General features: G+C 35.9%; 3 protein-coding genes across 7 annotated transcripts; 2 read left to right on the top strand and 1 right to left on the bottom strand.

Annotated features, from left to right (window-relative positions):
• Positions 1-6,137: 6,137 nt before the first annotated feature.
• LOC136222013 (polyubiquitin) lies at positions 6,138-8,481 on the top strand. The gene is made up of 2 exons (XM_066009490.1): positions 6,138-6,297; positions 7,097-8,481. Exon 2 carries the CDS (start codon positions 7,097-7,099, stop codon positions 8,240-8,242), a length of 1,146 nt encoding a protein of 381 aa, XP_065865562.1. The 5' UTR covers positions 6,138-6,297; the 3' UTR covers positions 8,243-8,481.
• A 391-nt stretch (positions 8,482-8,872) lies between these two features.
• Positions 8,873-12,229, top strand: LOC136222182 (uncharacterized). Its single transcript, XM_066009716.1, has 12 exons — positions 8,873-9,194; positions 9,265-9,340; positions 9,426-9,511; positions 9,749-9,842; positions 9,937-10,013; positions 10,110-10,237; positions 10,342-10,413; positions 11,061-11,131; positions 11,333-11,408; positions 11,492-11,635; positions 11,729-11,794; positions 11,901-12,229. Exons 1-11 carry the CDS (start codon positions 8,937-8,939, stop codon positions 11,766-11,768), a joined length of 1,122 nt encoding a protein of 373 aa, XP_065865788.1. The 5' UTR covers positions 8,873-8,936; the 3' UTR covers positions 11,769-11,794; positions 11,901-12,229.
• Positions 12,230-12,316: 87 nt separating this feature from the next.
• On the bottom strand, positions 12,317-17,017 carry LOC136222181 (formamidopyrimidine-DNA glycosylase). Of its 5 annotated transcripts, none has more exons than XM_066009715.1 (10): positions 16,677-17,014; positions 16,284-16,335; positions 15,561-15,618; positions 14,972-15,040; positions 14,738-14,863; positions 14,208-14,258; positions 13,681-13,758; positions 13,473-13,572; positions 13,067-13,101; positions 12,317-12,960 (listed from the first exon to the last, which is right to left on the bottom strand). In XM_066009715.1, the coding sequence occupies exons 1-10, from the start codon at positions 16,903-16,905 to the stop codon at positions 12,550-12,552; spliced, it is 1,209 nt and encodes a 402-aa protein (XP_065865787.1). In that variant the 5' UTR covers positions 16,906-17,014; the 3' UTR covers positions 12,317-12,549. The 5 variants fall into 5 exon arrangements, 3 of the variants coding, with proteins under 3 accessions (XP_065865787.1, XP_065865785.1, XP_065865786.1); XM_066009713.1 differs by lacking the exon at positions 13,473-13,572 and adding an exon at positions 13,319-13,421 and having other exon boundaries at positions 16,677-17,010; XR_010685524.1 differs by lacking the exon at positions 12,317-12,960 and having other exon boundaries at positions 13,319-13,572; positions 16,677-17,017.
• Positions 17,018-18,190: the final 1,173 nt, after the last annotated feature.

The following is an 18,190-nucleotide window of genomic DNA, read 5'->3' on the forward strand; positions in this document are numbered from 1 at the left end:
AAATTATAACTGACTCGTATCACCAAACTTAATTCTTAATATGTCATTATTCTCTATATATTATGATTTTACGCCATAATTTAAAAACGCTAGAGTCCAATTCATAAATCATAACCCTAGAAAATATATTTTAGACTTCTAATTTATAAATTATAATCCTTAAAATATATTAACAGTACTAATTTTACATAATTCAAAATTATAACTTCACATAATTATAAATAGTTTTTAAAAGATGAATTTCTGCATAACTTTCCCTTTTTTTTTATAAGAGTTGATAATGACTTTATGGAAATTACTGAGGATTCCTACAACCACTAGTAGAAAAAGGGCCATTTGCATCGGCCGTTTTGCATCGGCCGCAGCGCGATGCAAAAGCCATCGACGCAAATGCAATTGCATCGGCCGCTGGCCGATGCAAATGAGGTGGTCATTTGCGTCGGCCCCTTAAAGAGGCCGATGCAAATGGCCCCCTCATATGCATCGGCCTTTTCTAAGGGGTCGATGCAAATGATATGTCAACCACGATAAATGACACAATCATTTGCATCGGCCCCTTAATACGGCCGATGCAAATGATTCCTTATTTGCATCGGTCCTTTCAGGGGCCGATGCAAATGATGTATCATTTGCATCGGCCATTTTATCATTTGCATCGCCCATATTCGAGGCCGATGCAAATAATTAATTTATTTGCACAAATTAATTTATTTATTTTTCCAGAATCCTGCATTTCATTATCCTGTATTCATTTGTTCAATTTGAAGAAAAAATATAGCAAATCAATATATTGCATCATTTCTTGTACCCTCTAACAAATTAATTCATAAAAACGAAAAGGTTACTATTTAGTTCCAAGTTTTTGGTACAAAAAGCACTTCATTCTAGTGCAGCAAAATCTGTTTAGTTTCAAATTTGTTATATTTACAAAAAAGGAGAATGACTTCATTCTAGCTTTAACGTGAACAAAAACACAAAATGCACAATCAACCCTTGAAATTGCAGTAAAATCCTACGACCTGTCAATCAAAAATCATGAAACAAGAACAATTAATATAAGGAAAGTCATTCCTAAATAAAACATAATAAATTATACCCCAAAAAAACACCACATAAGCATTTGCAACTGACTTGCAATTAGTTTTCTACAAAAGTTGATGCTCTTAGTCAGCACTAGGCAAAAAAATACAGGTCCATCTACTATTTATTTTGGACAAAATCCAATGAATGACAAGTAAATATTTTTCAGGGAAGTTAACATTGCTTCATACGAGCCCTTAACACGTGAAAATTGAAAAATTAACGTGCAATAGAAAAAATATTGAAAATCATCCCAAGTTCATTGAATTTGGGTCCTAAAGAAAATACAAGATGCTATATCATGTCAAAATCATGTTCTTATATTATATGATATAAAACAAGAAAAATTATAACTGTGTCATGTGAGTAGCTGTTTTTGTAAATCGTGTTATCGTGTCAAAAATTGCCAACTGACCTCTATTTGGATGAGAAATCATTAGAGTCAAGTTTGGCTCGTAACATTTTGACTTGGTGTTCATCAATCAAATACAGTCCATTCGATCTGTCAATCAAAAATCATGAAACAATAACAATAATATATAAGCAAAAGCCATTCCTAAATAATATCTCGCTGAATTATGAAAATAAAGTCTCTAACCTCACTGAATCTTAAATTGGCGCATTGGTTATAAAATACGTCGCCCAAATATCTCTAACGACATTTATCTCATCCACGGAATAAGGTGTGCTTCTTTTAAGAACCTTAACAAAAGCAAAAAGTGAAGCGTAAATACTCACGATGGTTTAGCATATACAATTAAAAGTATTTTGATAAATTATAAATGACAACATCAACAAATACCTTAGTTAGTTTCTCGCTACTACGGGAAGAATTAACTATTTCCAAAATGTAACGCATGACATAGTATCCGCACTCAGTTGACGCTTTTTGTTGAGCGCACTACATGTATTTCAATTGTAAAAATAAATAATTAAATATCAGATGATACACGCAGATGCTAAATATCACTTATAAGGAAAAGTATACATACATCTGCATCATTCCATGTCAATGTACTTCCGGCTCCTAATGATTTGTAGATTCGGAAAGCATTGGAGAGTGTCAACCTAATCATTAGAGACCGCTTCTTTGTCGGAGATGGCTGCTTAGAATCAAATACATAGACCTCACTTGTGCTATTGCAAAGGACTAGAAGAAGCCAATGATTCCTAGATGTACGATCAAATTAATATTATAATCAACTGAAACAGCTCAAATAAAACAGAAATAAAATATTTATACCCTTCATGGTACGGGCAGAAGATGAATCGTTTGGAGCTGTGTTCTTGCATCGCTTTTGTCATGTATGACAAACTATCATTAATCTTATTTGTTTGCATACATGCTGAAATCCTATTCGGGCACATGAATCCGAAGGAATTTTGAAAACTTAAATTGTCGGCATTTTCATCACAGAGAGCCCTACATATAGTGTAGTAATAGTTAGATTTCAAGAAAATATTAAATTAAAACTTTAGACAAATTCAAGTGTTATATATCTTACATTATAAAAATTTGCAATATTGGAACATTGAGACAAGCTCCTTTGAGAAGTTCCATGACATCCTCCCTCGTGATAGGAATATTGTCAGTGTCATATAGAAAAATATTCTTATCAAACGGCATTGAAATGATTTGACGTTCAACAAAAACAGACAACGAAGAGTGCATACTCTTACACTTCTGACTCAAATGTTGAAACTCATTATCATAAACAAAGGCTTTTTTCGGTTTTGTAGATGATCCCTTTGTGTCATGCCCACTTTCAACATTTTTATTTTTAGCACTATCTACAACTTTATTCCTTATAGCACACTTATCTTTTGGTGTTGTTTCCTAATAACAATTTAAGTAGAAATATATATTAACAAACATTGTATATGATATAACTACACACTATAAGAATAGTATTGACAAGTTACCTCGTTAGTTGAAAGATCAACCATTTCTTTTGGCCATTGTATAAAAGTACCATGAGCTTGATGAAGTTTCTTAATCCACTCAGTTGGAACGGGAACGGGAACATCTTTATATTGCTCTACAACACGATCAACACTCACTCTCACATTTTCGGGAGGGATGGACTTTTGGTGAATAATCCTCATCTGTGGGTAACACATACCATCTGCAACAATAACTCTCTCCATTGGATCGTTCATGAACAATGATAGCCGACATGAATGAGATTCCTTGTCATTTATCTTGAAAAATATCAGAGTTTTAAAAAATTATATAGCATCAAATTGAAAAGGTAATGATAAACTTAAAGTTCATAAATACAATACCTTTGGGTATATCCCACGAGTATTTTTTGGACAGTCCTTGCTCAAATGTCCATGTCCATTACAGATAAAGCAATTGGCATATTTAGTTCCTCCTGCATTTCCACACAAACCATTCTTATTATTAGTGAAGCAACAAACTAGAGACATATGAGGCCAACTCAGTGATCAGGAAAATAACCAAAAAGTCATAAAATGATAAAACTCATAACCAGAACTGGAACCGGTTTTATAACTATATGACAAGGACACAAGGTGCAATAACTTGGAATCCTCAGCTTAATAAATTGCTGAGTGAGAAGTCTTAGCAGCAATTCAAAGACCAATTATTAGCAGTATAACCCATGTTTCAGACACCCCCTACATCTTCTATAGTAACATGAAAGAATTAAGCATAACAAAACTATTATTAAGGTCAAAGTTATGCCTAGCTTACAAACCGAAAGTTAATTTAGGAACACTATATAGACTAGAATAGATATGCACCTAGGACTATTATATAACAGACGTTACAAATAAGGGCAATAACAAGCCAATGAGAATTATCAATACTAGTAATATTGAAGTCTGACCACCAATATGAATTGAGGCCCTTAGTCAATGAATCATGACGAAGAACCGGCCCCTAGTTTGCAGGAAGCCAAGGACTTGTCTAGATAATTATCTAAAATATGATAAATGAATATCAGTATTACCTTTTTATAGATTTCATCACTTAGGATGCAACAACAAGATTGTATCATCAAATTAGGAAACAACAGAAATCATGTAGACTAGGTATCAATTAGTAGCAACTCAAATCAAGATCCAATTGAGGGCATAATTTCTGATACGATAATAAGATTTTCGAAGACAGTTGACACAATTATCATTTTTCTTATATTTGTTTCATATTATTAGATAACGTAACACGATAACTCGAATTGAGAGTCACCTCTAGTTCCAATCAAGTCTAATCAAACAGAAATACTTAATTAAGCAAAGAATCAAGGTATCTCACTTTTCTATCCCATTTTCTCCTAGAAAACCTTGTTTCAAACGCTAAATTCTCTTCAATTTGGAGCACATGCCTGATCTACATAACAATCTCATATCATAACAAAACCAACATACCAACTAACACATGTATAGAACTCTTAAACAAACCCAGCTCCACAATCACATATTGCGTATTTAAAGAAGATAAATTCAAACAGGAAGTTTACAAAACAAGACCCAAATCACAAATTCATGACATCTCTTCCAAAATACCCAAATCAAAACAAGACCCAAATCAAAACAAACTATATGAACTTCAAAAATACCCAAATTAAAACAAATTAAAACCAGACTCATATCAAAATGTACGGGTATTTCAACCCAAACTTGTGAAATTATTCAAATCAAAATACCTATGCAACATAATTTAAAAGTAGAAGACAAGTGGATAAACAATACCTATATATGAAAGGGAAATTTACCAAAAATATCATAAGGAGCAAGGTGGAAATCGAGAATGGTGAGGAACACGCCACCGGAGAATGAGAAAGCGACTGGAGAATGGTGGAAATCCGGCTTCGAGGATGAGGAACACGCCTTCTCTATTACAGTACGACCAGTTTTGAGAAAGCGTCGTTCAGGCCGGGCTAGGTTTTCTGCAGCATTAAGGCGAGCTTCTGATTTTGAAGAAAAAACGAAATACAAATTTCCAGAAGCACAAACGAAGTGAAGGAAAGGGACTTAAGTTAGACTCAGGGAAAGAGATTAAGAAAATGTAGCAAACCTGATAGTTTCCATGATAGGAATGGTTTTTCTTCAGTAAAGTGACCTGTTTTCCTCTCTGCTTGTTTAAATGTGAGAGATGAAAGGTTGAAGGAAAGCTGCTTCAAGAGATTGAAGGAAGGTGCTTCAATGGATGATCGTAAATGGGTCAGCGATTCTTGCTTGGAGCAGAAGAAGACGACTGATCAGTACCCCAAATTCTTTAAAGTGGAAAAAGTAACTTTACATTTGCATCGGCTCCTAATAAACTGATGCAAATGATAGGTGTATCATCCGATGCAAATACATGGATAATTTTTTGCATCGGCCCCTAAGAAAGGGCCGATGCAAATAACTTATGTATTTGCATCGGCCTCTTTTAAGAGGCCGATGCAAAAGGATAAACGGGCTTTTACATCGGCCCTTAAGAAGTGGCTGATGCAAATAACAAATGTATTTGCGTCGGCCCTTTTTAAGGGGCCGATGCAAATGTTGTACCTGAATACAATTGCATCGGTCCCTATTAAAAGGCCGATGCAAATGTGTTATTTGCATCGCGTGTTAAAAACGGCCGATGCAAATGCAGCGATGCAAATGAGCATTTTTCTACTAGTGAACCATTTATTTCATTACAACGCTTTTGCCGCCGTAATGAGGTAAATGAATAATATTTATTTATTAATTATGGTGTTTAATGTATCATAATGAAACTATTTTTAATTAAAATGTATCGTAATGAAACTATTTTTAACTATTTTTAATGTATCATAATGACAGTCGCTTTTGAAGAAATAATTCTTAACCATTTTTTTTTGGGAATTATTTCCCAATTAACACTTCTTAGATGTTTAACCCATTATTATTATTTTATTTTATTGAGAAAAATATTTTATTCAAACTTCTATAATCTAATTGGAATTGGTTTTTTTTCGATTTATCTGGTCCAGTCGATAGGAACCAACTTGGAAGGAAAACTAATCCAGGCGTGTGGCCCCGGACAAACCTAAAAATAAAATAACCCCGATGCCGACTTCTCCTCCAATAATTTGTTGGACAATTTCGTCATTTTGTTCCATCAATACCCCTATATAATTTGATCCATTCTTCCATCTTTCTTCAAACCCTGCGATTAGCAAATCGGTAGATCAGATCCGGACATAGTTTAACCTTCCTCTTGTCTTAGTCTCTCTCAAGGTAAGCGTTTTGTATTTCGGTATTGATTGTTTCTTTTCTAGATTATTGTTGATTGCGATATGCTAATTATTTGTATCTGATGGGCTCAACTTGGATTTTAATATTGATTTTGGTTTAATTCAGATTTGATTATTAGAGATCGTCGGGTAGGACGATTCTGACTAGGTGTTGAATTCTGTGTTATTAGATAGATTTCTTTGAAGGAAAAGCTTAACCCGTTCGTATTTATTGAATATAAGATATATATGTTGTTATCTTGATTTGCGTGCACGTAATTACTTTATTCATTAATTGGAGCGATTTATGACGTATGGAGCAAATTTCCTGTCTCTTCATGAAAGATTTTGGTTGTATCTCGAAGTTTTGATATAATTATTAAACTTTGATTGATGATAAAAAAAATCTTTTCTTTTCTGGTAATCTCGGTTCAACTATGTGTTCTGTATTTGCAAAAATTGGTATTCTAGGTTAGGGAAACATGGAATGGAATTTCAGAACGATGGTCTCTTTATATTAGACCACGAAGAGAAACTGAATTTTATATAATTCCAGTGATGAATATTGTTTTTTTTTTCCTGCAAATGTTCTTGGCAATTCATTATATTTTCCAGTTGTTTTGGCACTAAATATTATTGAATGCTAGATGCTAGCATTAAAGGTACAATCTTTTTATAATTAATGTTCTTGTGTGAAAATATACCCAGTATTGTTTTGAACTTTGAATGGGCTTTGTTGTATGTTAGAAGGTTAGAGGCTTAATGTTATTCGGAAATCAAACTGTTTTTCTTTTGTTAAACAGATGCAGATCTTTGTTAAAACCCTGACTGGCAAGACTATCACCCTTGAGGTTGAAAGCTCAGACACCATTGACAATGTTAAGGCAAAGATCCAAGACAAGGAAGGGATCCCACCAGATCAGCAGAGGCTGATCTTTGCCGGTAAACAGCTTGAGGACGGGCGCACCCTTGCTGACTACAACATCCAGAAGGAGTCAACTCTCCACTTGGTGCTTCGCCTTCGTGGTGGCATGCAAATCTTCGTTAAAACCCTCACTGGCAAGACTATCACCCTTGAGGTTGAAAGCTCAGACACCATTGACAATGTTAAGGCTAAGATCCAAGACAAGGAAGGGATCCCACCAGATCAACAGAGGCTGATCTTTGCCGGTAAACAGCTTGAGGACGGGCGCACCCTTGCTGACTACAACATCCAGAAGGAGTCAACTCTCCACTTGGTGCTTCGCCTTCGTGGTGGCATGCAAATCTTCGTAAAAACCCTCACTGGTAAGACAATCACCCTCGAGGTTGAGAGCTCAGACACCATTGACAACGTAAAAGCCAAGATCCAGGACAAGGAGGGTATCCCACCAGATCAACAGAGGCTTATCTTTGCTGGTAAACAGCTGGAGGATGGGCGAACCCTTGCTGACTACAACATCCAGAAGGAGTCGACCCTTCATTTGGTGCTCCGCCTACGTGGTGGCATGCAAATTTTTGTGAAAACCCTCACTGGAAAGACCATCACCCTTGAGGTTGAGAGTTCTGACACCATTGACAATGTGAAAGCCAAGATCCAGGACAAAGAGGGGATCCCACCAGATCAGCAGAGGTTGATCTTTGCTGGTAAGCAGCTTGAAGATGGCCGAACCCTTGCTGACTACAACATCCAGAAGGAATCCACCCTCCATTTGGTGCTTCGTCTTCGGGGTGGTATGCAGATATTTGTGAAGACTCTGACAGGGAAGACCATCACCCTTGAGGTTGAGAGCTCTGACACCATTGACAATGTGAAGGCCAAGATTCAGGACAAAGAGGGTATTCCACCAGATCAGCAGAGGTTGATTTTTGCTGGCAAGCAGCTCGAGGATGGGAGGACCCTTGCTGATTACAATATCCAGAAGGAGTCTACTTTGCACCTTGTCCTCCGCCTTCGCGGTGGTTTCTAAGTTGTGTGGTTATATGTTTTATGATACTAGTTTGTGTGTCTGCTAAGAGGCAGTTAACTCTATCAATAAGTTTTAAACCTTCTTGAACTTGCTATGGTGGTTAAATGTTTGGTATCGTACTTTTCTTTTTCGTTTTCTAGATGGCCGTTGTTAAGGTCATCTGCAATATATGGTTGTTATCCTATTTGTTGGTTTTAAATGGCCACTATAAATAAAGTTTGGATATCTTTGCATGTAAATCTCGTATTTTTTTTTCATAAAATAATCCATTAATTTCACTTCTGTGAAAAAAATACCTTGCGAGACTGTCTAGAGGAACGAATATTTCAAGGGGTGGCAATTTCATGTGCCAAAATCACATTATGTTATCTATAACTTAATATGGAATTTGCTTAAAACATATGCACATGATGTAACCGTATTGGGATTATCTATTCCGTATCTTAGTGTCAGAAATTAGCACCCAATAATTTAGGCTGCGGTGGAATGAGATGTCTGGATCTCATAATCTCTATGATTTCTCAGAGAATCATTTTGAGCCAATAGTAAGGCGCGTGATACCACGCAGGACAATTGTTCACACATCTTTTCTGAAAGTAGAACCACATGGAAGGCCACTTTCAGAAGGCTTGTCCAGTTAAAATCAAAACTCTCTTGATTAGAGTCACATAGTGATCGGAGTAGCCAAGGCCATATGGCTTTGACTCTTCTATTCTCTGCTCTTCCACCTTTATCAGTTCCTATCACCAAAATAAAGACCACAATTCACACCAAGAAAAGAATATCAACAATAATAGCAAGTGCCACAAAAAGTGAAGAAAGCAAAAACAAAGACGATGATGCAGCAGCGTTCAATCCTTTTGGTTTTGTTACTGATAATCCATCCAGTCGCGACGCCATACAGCTCCCTGAGAGCCCTGCCGAAAGCGGGAATGTCGGCCAAATGCTTTATGTGAGTTTTTCTTTTTCTTTTTCTCAAACTAATTGCTTTTGTAGATGGTATGAATTATTTGTGGTTGTAGAGGATAGAAGATAAGGGAAAAGAATATGGTTCATACATAAGGTCTGGGGAGTTCGTTTGGTTTGTGAGAGAAACTGGTAAATATTCTCCCAACTGCTTAATTTGATCCTTGTTTCTTTTCAAATTAATTCTTTTTTAATCAAGTATTGCCTTGATTTTCAGGATCATCTAATAGCCGTCGTGGAACAATTGTCTTCCTACACGGTGCTCCTACTCAATCTTTTAGCTACCGAGTTGTCATGTCTCAGGTTATTTTGCCTTTGCCTCCTACTCTTTTTCTGTAAATTTCAATGATTACAATACAACCTAACAGATGTTTCAAGACAACTGTCAGATTATGTTATTGACTAGGACGTCTACTAGTATTGAATAGACTTCCCAAGTGAGAATCGTTTCAATATTTTACTAGTGAATTTAGCTTCTTTACTTGTCATCTAGAAAGCAATTATTCTTTGTTTAGATATGTTTTCCTTTTTCTTGCATAGTTATCAGATGCTGGGTTTCACTGCTTTGCACCTGACTGGATAGGGTTCGGGTTCAGTGACAAGCCACAACCAGGATACGGTTTTGATTATACAGGTTTCCAATCCATTGCTAAGAATTGAAGCTATTATTTGTACGGTAACATAATTCGTGCATCCCGTGTCTCACATTCCAATACCATGCTGAACAGAAAAGGAGTACCATGAGGAATTGGACAGATTGCTTGATGTGCTGGGTGTTGAATCTCCGTTCTATCTTGTCGTTCAGGTTTGAATACAATGTACATGACATTCCTTAAGTGAGGACTCAATTGTTAAGCAAAGCAAATCACCTGATATGTGCTTCTCATGTTCTCCCTAAAAGGGATTTCTTGTAGGTTCGTATGGATTGACATGGGCACTAAAAAACAAGAGCAAGATTGCAAAGATTGCAATTTTAAATAGTCCAGTGACAGTTTCATCTCCTGTTCCTGGTTTATTTCAACAGCTAAGGTTCTGTGCTTATTCTGTTTATGCTATGCATATAATGAGGATTATGAACTATCTGTATGTTTAGCAGAGGGGTTCACCCGTTTTTTCTTTTATTGCTTATCCAGGATTCCTCTGTTTGGTGAATTTACCTCGCAAAATGCTATTATGGCAGAGCGCTTTATTGAAGCAGGTAGCCCGTATGTATCCAATTTGTAACTCCATCTCTTGCTATATTCTAAGGTTTCTGGATAATGTTTTCATTACTAACTTAACCAACTCTTAAGAAAATAAAGAAGTTCTAGATTGTAATTTCTATCAATTGCTAACAGAGTTTTCTTACAAATTTCACTCAACGACGAATGCAACTTTTCATGCCATCACTACCCCAGTGCATCCTAGAATTACTGATGTTTACTTCATCATCTTCATATATTGAAAGAAGAAGAATGATGACTTAAAATCTATTAATTGCACTCTTCAGTCTTGTAGGAGTAGCATATATTTCATGAAATTGTGATCGGCTTCACTTGTTCGTTTTTGTTCTATAACGTGCCATTTTACTGAGCAACTAAACTTGAGCATGGCTTTCTGGAGAAGATAAATTTTGCTTTTCCAACTCTGAGAATATCTATGAAGCTGTACTAATTATTTGCAAACCAGCTATTATACTTGAGTGATAACACTGTTCTTGTTTAGTAGCTACAGACTGATTATAGTATCTGATTTATTCATTTTGGAGGGATATTATTCAAGTGTTCTGTTCTTAAGCATATTGAGCTTTTATGCTTTTCCCTTGATATTTCATTTTTCATTTTGTCTTACAACTTGAGAATTACTTGGGCAGTTATGTCTTGAAGACGGAAAAGGCCGATGTATATCGATTGCCATATTTGTCCAGCAGCGGGCCAGGATTTGGTTTGTACTCAATTTTTGTCGAGTAGCAAGCTGTAATGAAGTGTCTGCTAATGTTTACTTTATCAAATGGATTTGATCCTCTAAGGAAGCTGATGTGTAAAAAGCATTTCAGAACATGCACAGCAGAACTTGTTCATGTGTAATTTAAAGTAATTGATGTCGGAAGAAAGTAATTTCTTCATCTGTTTTTTGTTATGTCAGCTATCCTTGAAGCTGCAAGAAAGATTAACTTCAGAGATACTTTGAGCCAAATAGCTGATGGGTTTGCATCTGGAAGGTATTGAATTTGGTTTGCCCTTAGTTTCAAACAATTTCGGCTGAATTTACATATGCCTCTTTGTGGATTATTTTATTCTTCAGATGGGATATACCAACACTTGTTGCTTGGGGAATAGCAGACAAATATCTACCTCAATCCTTGGCTGAGGAATTTCAGAAAGGAAATCCTGATAATGTAAAGTTGAATTTGATAGAAGGTGCCGGCCATATGCCACAGGAGGACTGGTAGGCATGCCACTCTGTGACATTTTTCCACTTCTTTTTTTTCTTCTTAGCCCCATACACTGCTTACATCAAGTTTTTCCCTGATTCTAACAGGCCAGAAAAAGTTGTGACTGCTCTAAGAGTATTCTTTTAAATCAGCACATAATGAGATCATGACAGGTACTTTCAATTGCAATTCCATCTTGACTTGGGTGATCAAGATTTTGCATTATCTTAGTATGTTTATCCAATTTTTATCTTATATTTCTTTCTGAATATCCTGCAGATTATACACAAGGAGAGGCTAAATATGAAAATGACCACAGAGAAGATTGACAACGAGAAAATACCTGCATTATAAATTTCTTTTTCCCCCTCTTTTTTCCTTATAGTATGTATGTATAGGAACAAGGGCCTATATATAGGAGCCATTTAATTTTGTAATCATACTTCTTTCTTTGATTGTCATTTCCAGGATGGGAAAAAAAATACCGGGATGGAAAAAAAAGAGATGCACAATCTTCATTTGCTGGATGCAACCGTCAATCATAACCCTTTGCCCCCTGCATAAAAGCTTATAATATAATATTAAGTTTCAGTTTATTTATTCTACTCGATGACACTCTTTTGAGCTAGTTTGAATTGCAGAAACCCAGTTTTTCAAACCTTGTTAAGCAACTGTGATACTTACCCTCATAGTCATAGAAATCAACTCAGATTGGGGATGTGGATTTAGATCATATAGAGACATGTTTCAGGAAACATCAGTTGTCCAAAAGATCATATGGTAGACTACAGTTAGAGAAGCCATTACCATATACGACACAAAAACATTGTTAATCAATACTCCCAAAAATTTGATGTTTCCACTTCTCCATCCTTCAAAAATGCAGACTACAGTTTATACAGCTACTTCCGATGCGCAGAAACGCAATTTACTTTGCTGCTTTCTTTGGTTTCTTACTGTTTTGATTGGTGGCCTTCTTTGCCTCACCTTGTTTACCATTCTGTTGTTTTCTCTTTCGATGATCTTCTCCATCATTATCAGCAGGAATAGCATCACTATCATCTTCTTCTTCATTGTTGTCACTTAGCACAGGTTTTTGTTTTGCTGGAGGCTGTTTACCACGACCTCTGGGCTTCAACTCTCTCCTTGACTTGGGCTTTTTCACAGTTTCATCTTCCTCTTTTGCTGCTTCATTAACATCATCTCCAACCATGTTTCCATCATTATCATTGTTGTCTTCATCCTTTTTCTTCTTTGATGTCTGTCTTTTTGGTTTATCCAGTGCTTTTGCAACTTGCTCTCCACTCAGTTTTTGTAACTCTGGCACATAAGCTGTTGTCTGAAACCAAAATAAAAGACCAGAAAAAATAAATCATCTTTTTGTTTGCAAGTACCTGCCCAGAAATTTTTTTAAAAAATATAAAAGCGTACTTCGAATGACTTACCCTACCACCGGCACTGATAAAATCAATTTTCTTTCCTGCCATAAATAAAAAAAGTTCATCAGGGATACAATAAGAAATAGAAAAAGTGAACACCACCACAATTCCAAGTCTAACGATCACATCTTTGCCACCTTTTTGAAAAGGTAAAGCAATAAATGCAAGGGAAGGGAGAGAGGCCAGAAAGAATAGAAAGTGAAGCAATTGACTGATGACAAGCAATACAATGTATATCAGGTAGGTCAGGAGCCAAACCATCAACAAAAGCCTTCCCAGGCTTCTTTTCTCGAGAATGAAAAATCCAATTATTTGGGAACTGACTACTATCCGCTCCAACCTCTACTGCTTTTTCAATGACCTGAAAAAAGATTGTTTGTCAAAATGATCTGTCATATCAAAAGTATCTTACCATTAACTTTTCCAGGCTTCTTGCCCCATCGAAAATGAAACAACCACTCAAGAGGAAAGCGGTTGCTTGCAGCATCTACTTGAACCGCAAATTGAATAACCTACAGATATTTTCTTCTATTTTTCCATGAAATTTGAATGTTCCACAAACAAAAGATTTTGCTGACTGCCACTAAGAATTATGATAGAAAAATAAGATTATCTTCTACCTCCATGATGGACTTATGTAACGTTGAACAACTTTCTTTGGACAGGCTGGAAGCAATTTGCAGTGGATGAATCTGGGCCTGGGGAAGCAATAAATTCATAATCAATTCCTATTCAACTCAGACAAGACCAACAACATAAGAAATCATTTATGATCAATGCCCCCAAAAAAGATACATCTCAAAGAACCATCCATGCAAAAAACTTAAACCTCAGGCAGTAATCTCTTTCGTAGCTTTATTCTCTACTACCTCATAGAACTTAATATTTCTCTTCCTCCAATATTTTAGCTAGTAACCCATTTATGATCTTTCACAACCATCAACAACTGTGTGAGTTTGTTTTACATTTTCGTACAGTCAACCATCCATCCATTATGCAAGCAAAATGGTCATGAAGGCATGCATAGATGCACATAAATGCCACAGTATCAATGGCGAACAGCAAGTGCTGAAGTTGAGAGATACAGAGTTAATCAAACAGAAAACTTATCATGTAATGGAAGTACTGAGGGTGGACGTGCACTTACTTGGTATAGTACTTCATCTGCAACCCAGTTGCCAATACCGGAGATAAAACTCTGGAAAGAGAAACATTGGATTTAATAGCTAAAATTTTGAACAATGGAAGCATAAATACACATATGACCCCCACTCCTCTAAGATTGTCCAGCATATTACAAAGACACAACAAAACAATATAGTTTTATTAGCTCAAAAAAACACGATTGCTAATTTATTGATGCTGGCTGCCCCGATTCTCATTGACTACTTTTTGGTGTCTACCTTTAGACACAGCTCCTTGACCTGGATGATGTTTCTCTTCTTATTCTTGTAGAGCATCACATTCGTACATGCTCAAATATGAAACTTCCATTGACAACATATGAATTATATCTCCTACTTGTCACAATAATTTAATGATGAACAAAGATCATAAACTTGCAATATAAGCTTTTGATCAGATAGTTCAATTCTTTTTAGCATCTGCTTAATTCTATCTTGTTCTTTTCACTATCTTAAAGCTAATAAATCAGATAGGCTGCTCAATGGTGCCAACCTGATCAAGTAACAGGGTCTTAATTGCAACTTTCTTCTTGGATAACAGCTCATAAAACTCATCAACTTTCATTGGCTCCAGCAATGCATCTGGGCCTAGTTCAGATATTGGAGGCACAGAAGCAGGCTGCATAGGAAAAACAAACAAAGAAGAAGAAAGTGATGGAACTTAGCAAGACTTGAATAAAGTTGGAGCAAAATAGAAGCTTCAAGTAGACTACGAAATGGTAATTACATCATTGAGCAAACGAACTTTAGCAAATCGCCTCTTGTCGGTGAAAGAGAACTCCAGGCCATCATCTAGCTGCAGGTACATACAACATGTCCATTAACAGGAAGAAAGGTGACAATTTCTTAAGTTGATACATAATTTGTCACTGCTTAGAAGTTTCATAAGGGCAAGTCTACAAAACTAAAATTAAGCAAAGTAATATCTACAGCAATCTAAGAGTAACATATCTGTATCTATGATATTGCTCTCTCATTCTAGGGCGTAGTGTTTTCTTTTTATAACTTCCAGGCATCTAATGGATCACAACATCTCACTTGCAATTTGATAACTTCCTTAGCATTTGCTCAAGATATAAAAAATTTCCAAACACTGAAAGAAAAAAAAAAAAGAAATTTGAGAAGCTCCTAAATGATCCTGTGTACTTCTTGAATCATCAGTGAACAAACTCAGTACGCATAAAAATTGAGCTATATAAATAATTTGACAAAGTAAATCTAAAATGGACCTGATGAAAGAATCAGGCTATGCACCCAATAAAAAGCATGGATACAGAAATAGAATACTCCAATTCATGAAATGCACCAATTCTTACTTCAATAAATAACTTGGAATATTTGGATGGCCATTCATCAGTGTCATTCACCGCAGACCTGTAAACAATATTCTGATAATCAACAACTGATGATCATTCAATGAGTGTAAATCTTTTTGATGATGGAAATCTGTCTCGTGTAACAAGAATGCATTAGATCATTAACAGTTTATTGCTACAATGATCTTACATTTAAACAATCAGGCAGAGATTCAGTCTCGTGTAACAAAAGTGCATGAAATCATTAACAGTTTACTGGTACAATGATCTTACATTCTAACAATCAGGTAGATTCAGTATGAGCATTGCGGCAAAACGAATTAGGCTCATGCAATTATATATTCCACATTTCACTTTTCCTCATGGAAAATAATTAAGAGGTATAACTAGCGGTGAAAAACTTAAAAGAAAGGAGCATAATGGTATGGTCTTTTTTCTTTCCCTTCCCCTCTTTTGCAAGAATTCCTATAATTCTTGGATGAATTAGAAATAATCTTCTGATAATACTTCCTATTAGTAGAAGCTAAATAATTGAAGCCGAACACAATGAATAATATGATTAATATCGACTAAGCCCTGCAATTTCCCGAGATCTGAAGCCTTCCATAAAATATTAACCCCATAGCAGGACTAATATATGCCATTAAATTTAACTATTATGAATGGAACTCGGCATACTATGCATGCAAGGATACAGTGAGGACCTTTCAGCGTTAGGCATACCTCTTATATTTGGTAACAGCAACTCCCTTAATATATATAGCACCAGCCATCCCTGGAAATAAATATATTGTGTAAGCAACTGGCTAACAAATTGACTTTCCTCAAGTACGACAAATTTTTAAGCCGCTCAAATATTCGTTCGAAGAAAAGGGATAAAAATTTGAACTTCGTATGTACTATGCATGAAGTGGGAAAAATAAGAAGTTGAGAATGGTTTCTCAAGAACAGAGAAAAATGCTCTTTTCGACAGTTTACGAACACATAAAACAACTAAAGACATTTGATTCGTATTCTATCGCCCCTTCCTTTGAGTAAACTAACCATTAGACCTTACATTTTTCGTCCGTTACTCAGATGCAAAAAGAAAAAAAAAAAAAGGAGTTTGAAGCATACCGAACTGAAAGGAAGGGAAAGGAGGGGAATCAAGCTGGAGCCAGAGGTTCTTGCCCTTGCGAAGAGCAGAGATTAGGGTTTTTCCAACAAGAGCGGCCTCGAAATCTGAGGGAGAGGCCCCTTCGATAACTTTGGGGTCAGTGGCTACGATGGCCTTCTTAATTTTCCTGCCTAAACAGTTATCCTGAATGGCCCGTCTCGCCGCCTCCACCTCCGGTAGCTCCGGCATTGTCTGTCGCTTTTCAGTTCCTTGCTGTCACTGTGACTGTGAGGAATAAATTGCACACTTGGCGCGAGGTTTTATAAAAGAAGATAGTAGCGCGTGACGGGATTGAAGGGAGAATAGTGACTGTTACATACTTCTGAAACGGAAATCATTTATGTCGCCAGCGTGAAAATTATTATTATTATTTTTTTTTTAATAAAACATAACTTATTATTAAGAGGGTTAAGGTGCACAAAATATCCTTAACGTTTGGGTCATGAGTAATTTTACCCCTAACGTCTAAAATTGTGCAATTTTACCCCTAACGTTTGTAGCCAATGGCAATTTTACCCCTAACGTTGATAATTTGGGTCAATTTCAGAAATAATTCATCAAACTGTCTGCTCGGTCATGAATCTTACCATCTACACTTCACGCGTACGTCATTTTAACACTAACAAATCACAAATATATGTTGGGATGTGAAAAAAAATAATAAAATACTGTCTTTTGTACGAATTAGACAAAAAAAATCAAAAAATTCACCGAATTTATAAATATTAATCTTCAATTCTACTATTAAATTACAAAAACATGAAATCTTTTTTTTAGAACGAATTGATATGAAATTTGTGTAAAATAAGGAACAAAAATATTTGTGTTTTATGATAATGTCTAAAATTGACCCAAATTATCAACGTTAGGGGTAAAATTGCTCTTGGCTACAAACGTTAGGGGTAAAATTGCACAATTTTAGACGTTAGGGGTAAAATTGCTCCTGACCCAAAACGTTAGGGGTATTTTTGCACCTTAACCCTTATTAAGAAGATAGAACATGAAGTATAAACTATGGTGGATAAGCTCACTCACCACGAACAGAACTAGAAGTAACAGCCTTAGCAAGATTATGGGCTGCTAAATTCGCTGATCGTTTCACAAAAGAGATTGAACAAGTGTTCAAATCTCGTAATAAACCACAACACTCACAAATAACATCAGACAAATATGATAATCGAATGTTTTGATGTTGAATATCTCGAACCACCATCAAACAATCAGATTGAAATTCGACGTGTCCTAGATTGAAATCCTTGACTCATGATAACGCTTCGCGGTTCGCCATAGCCTCTACCAAGGGAGCATTAACTGTATATGCAAGATAGCCCATACAAGCCGCAAAACATCGCCCTTGGTGATCTCGTAGAAGAAAACCATATGAACAGAAATTGTTTTGGCTATCAATGTCTGCGTCAACATTGCATATGAAGTTGTCGCCTTTTACAATTTATTAAAGGTTTTTTTCCAAAAC

Source organism: Euphorbia lathyris, chromosome 3 (genome assembly GCF_963576675.1).
Source record: "Euphorbia lathyris chromosome 3, ddEupLath1.1, whole genome shotgun sequence".
Lineage (NCBI taxonomy): Eukaryota > Viridiplantae > Streptophyta > Magnoliopsida > Malpighiales > Euphorbiaceae > Euphorbia > Euphorbia lathyris.

What these genes read in the sequence shown, in the direction of transcription:
- LOC136222182 (XM_066009716.1), top strand. Translation starts at nt 8,937, where the DNA reads ATGGCTTTGACTCTTCTATTCTCTGCTCTTCCACCTTTATCAGTTCCT. An exon ending in GGTTTATTTCAACAGCTAAG is followed by an intron (nt 10,238 to 10,341) that starts GTTCTGTGCTTA and finishes TTGCTTATCCAG; the next exon opens with GATTCCTCTGTTTGGTGAAT. An exon ending in TTTATTGAAGCAGGTAGCCC is followed by an intron (nt 10,414 to 11,060) that starts GTATGTATCCAA and finishes TTACTTGGGCAG; the next exon opens with TTATGTCTTGAAGACGGAAA.
- LOC136222181 (XM_066009713.1), bottom strand. Translation starts at nt 16,905, where the DNA reads ATGCCGGAGCTACCGGAGGTGGAGGCGGCGAGACGGGCCATTCAGGAT. An exon ending in TTTCCCTTCCTTTCAGTTCG is followed by an intron (nt 16,336 to 16,676) that starts GTATGCTTCAAA and finishes ATTTATTTCCAG; the next exon opens with GGATGGCTGGTGCTATATAT. An exon ending in AGACCCTGTTACTTGATCAG is followed by an intron (nt 14,259 to 14,737) that starts GTTGGCACCATT and finishes TTCTCTTTCCAG; the next exon opens with AGTTTTATCTCCGGTATTGG.
- LOC136222013 (XM_066009490.1), top strand. Translation starts at nt 7,097, where the DNA reads ATGCAGATCTTTGTTAAAACCCTGACTGGCAAGACTATCACCCTTGAG.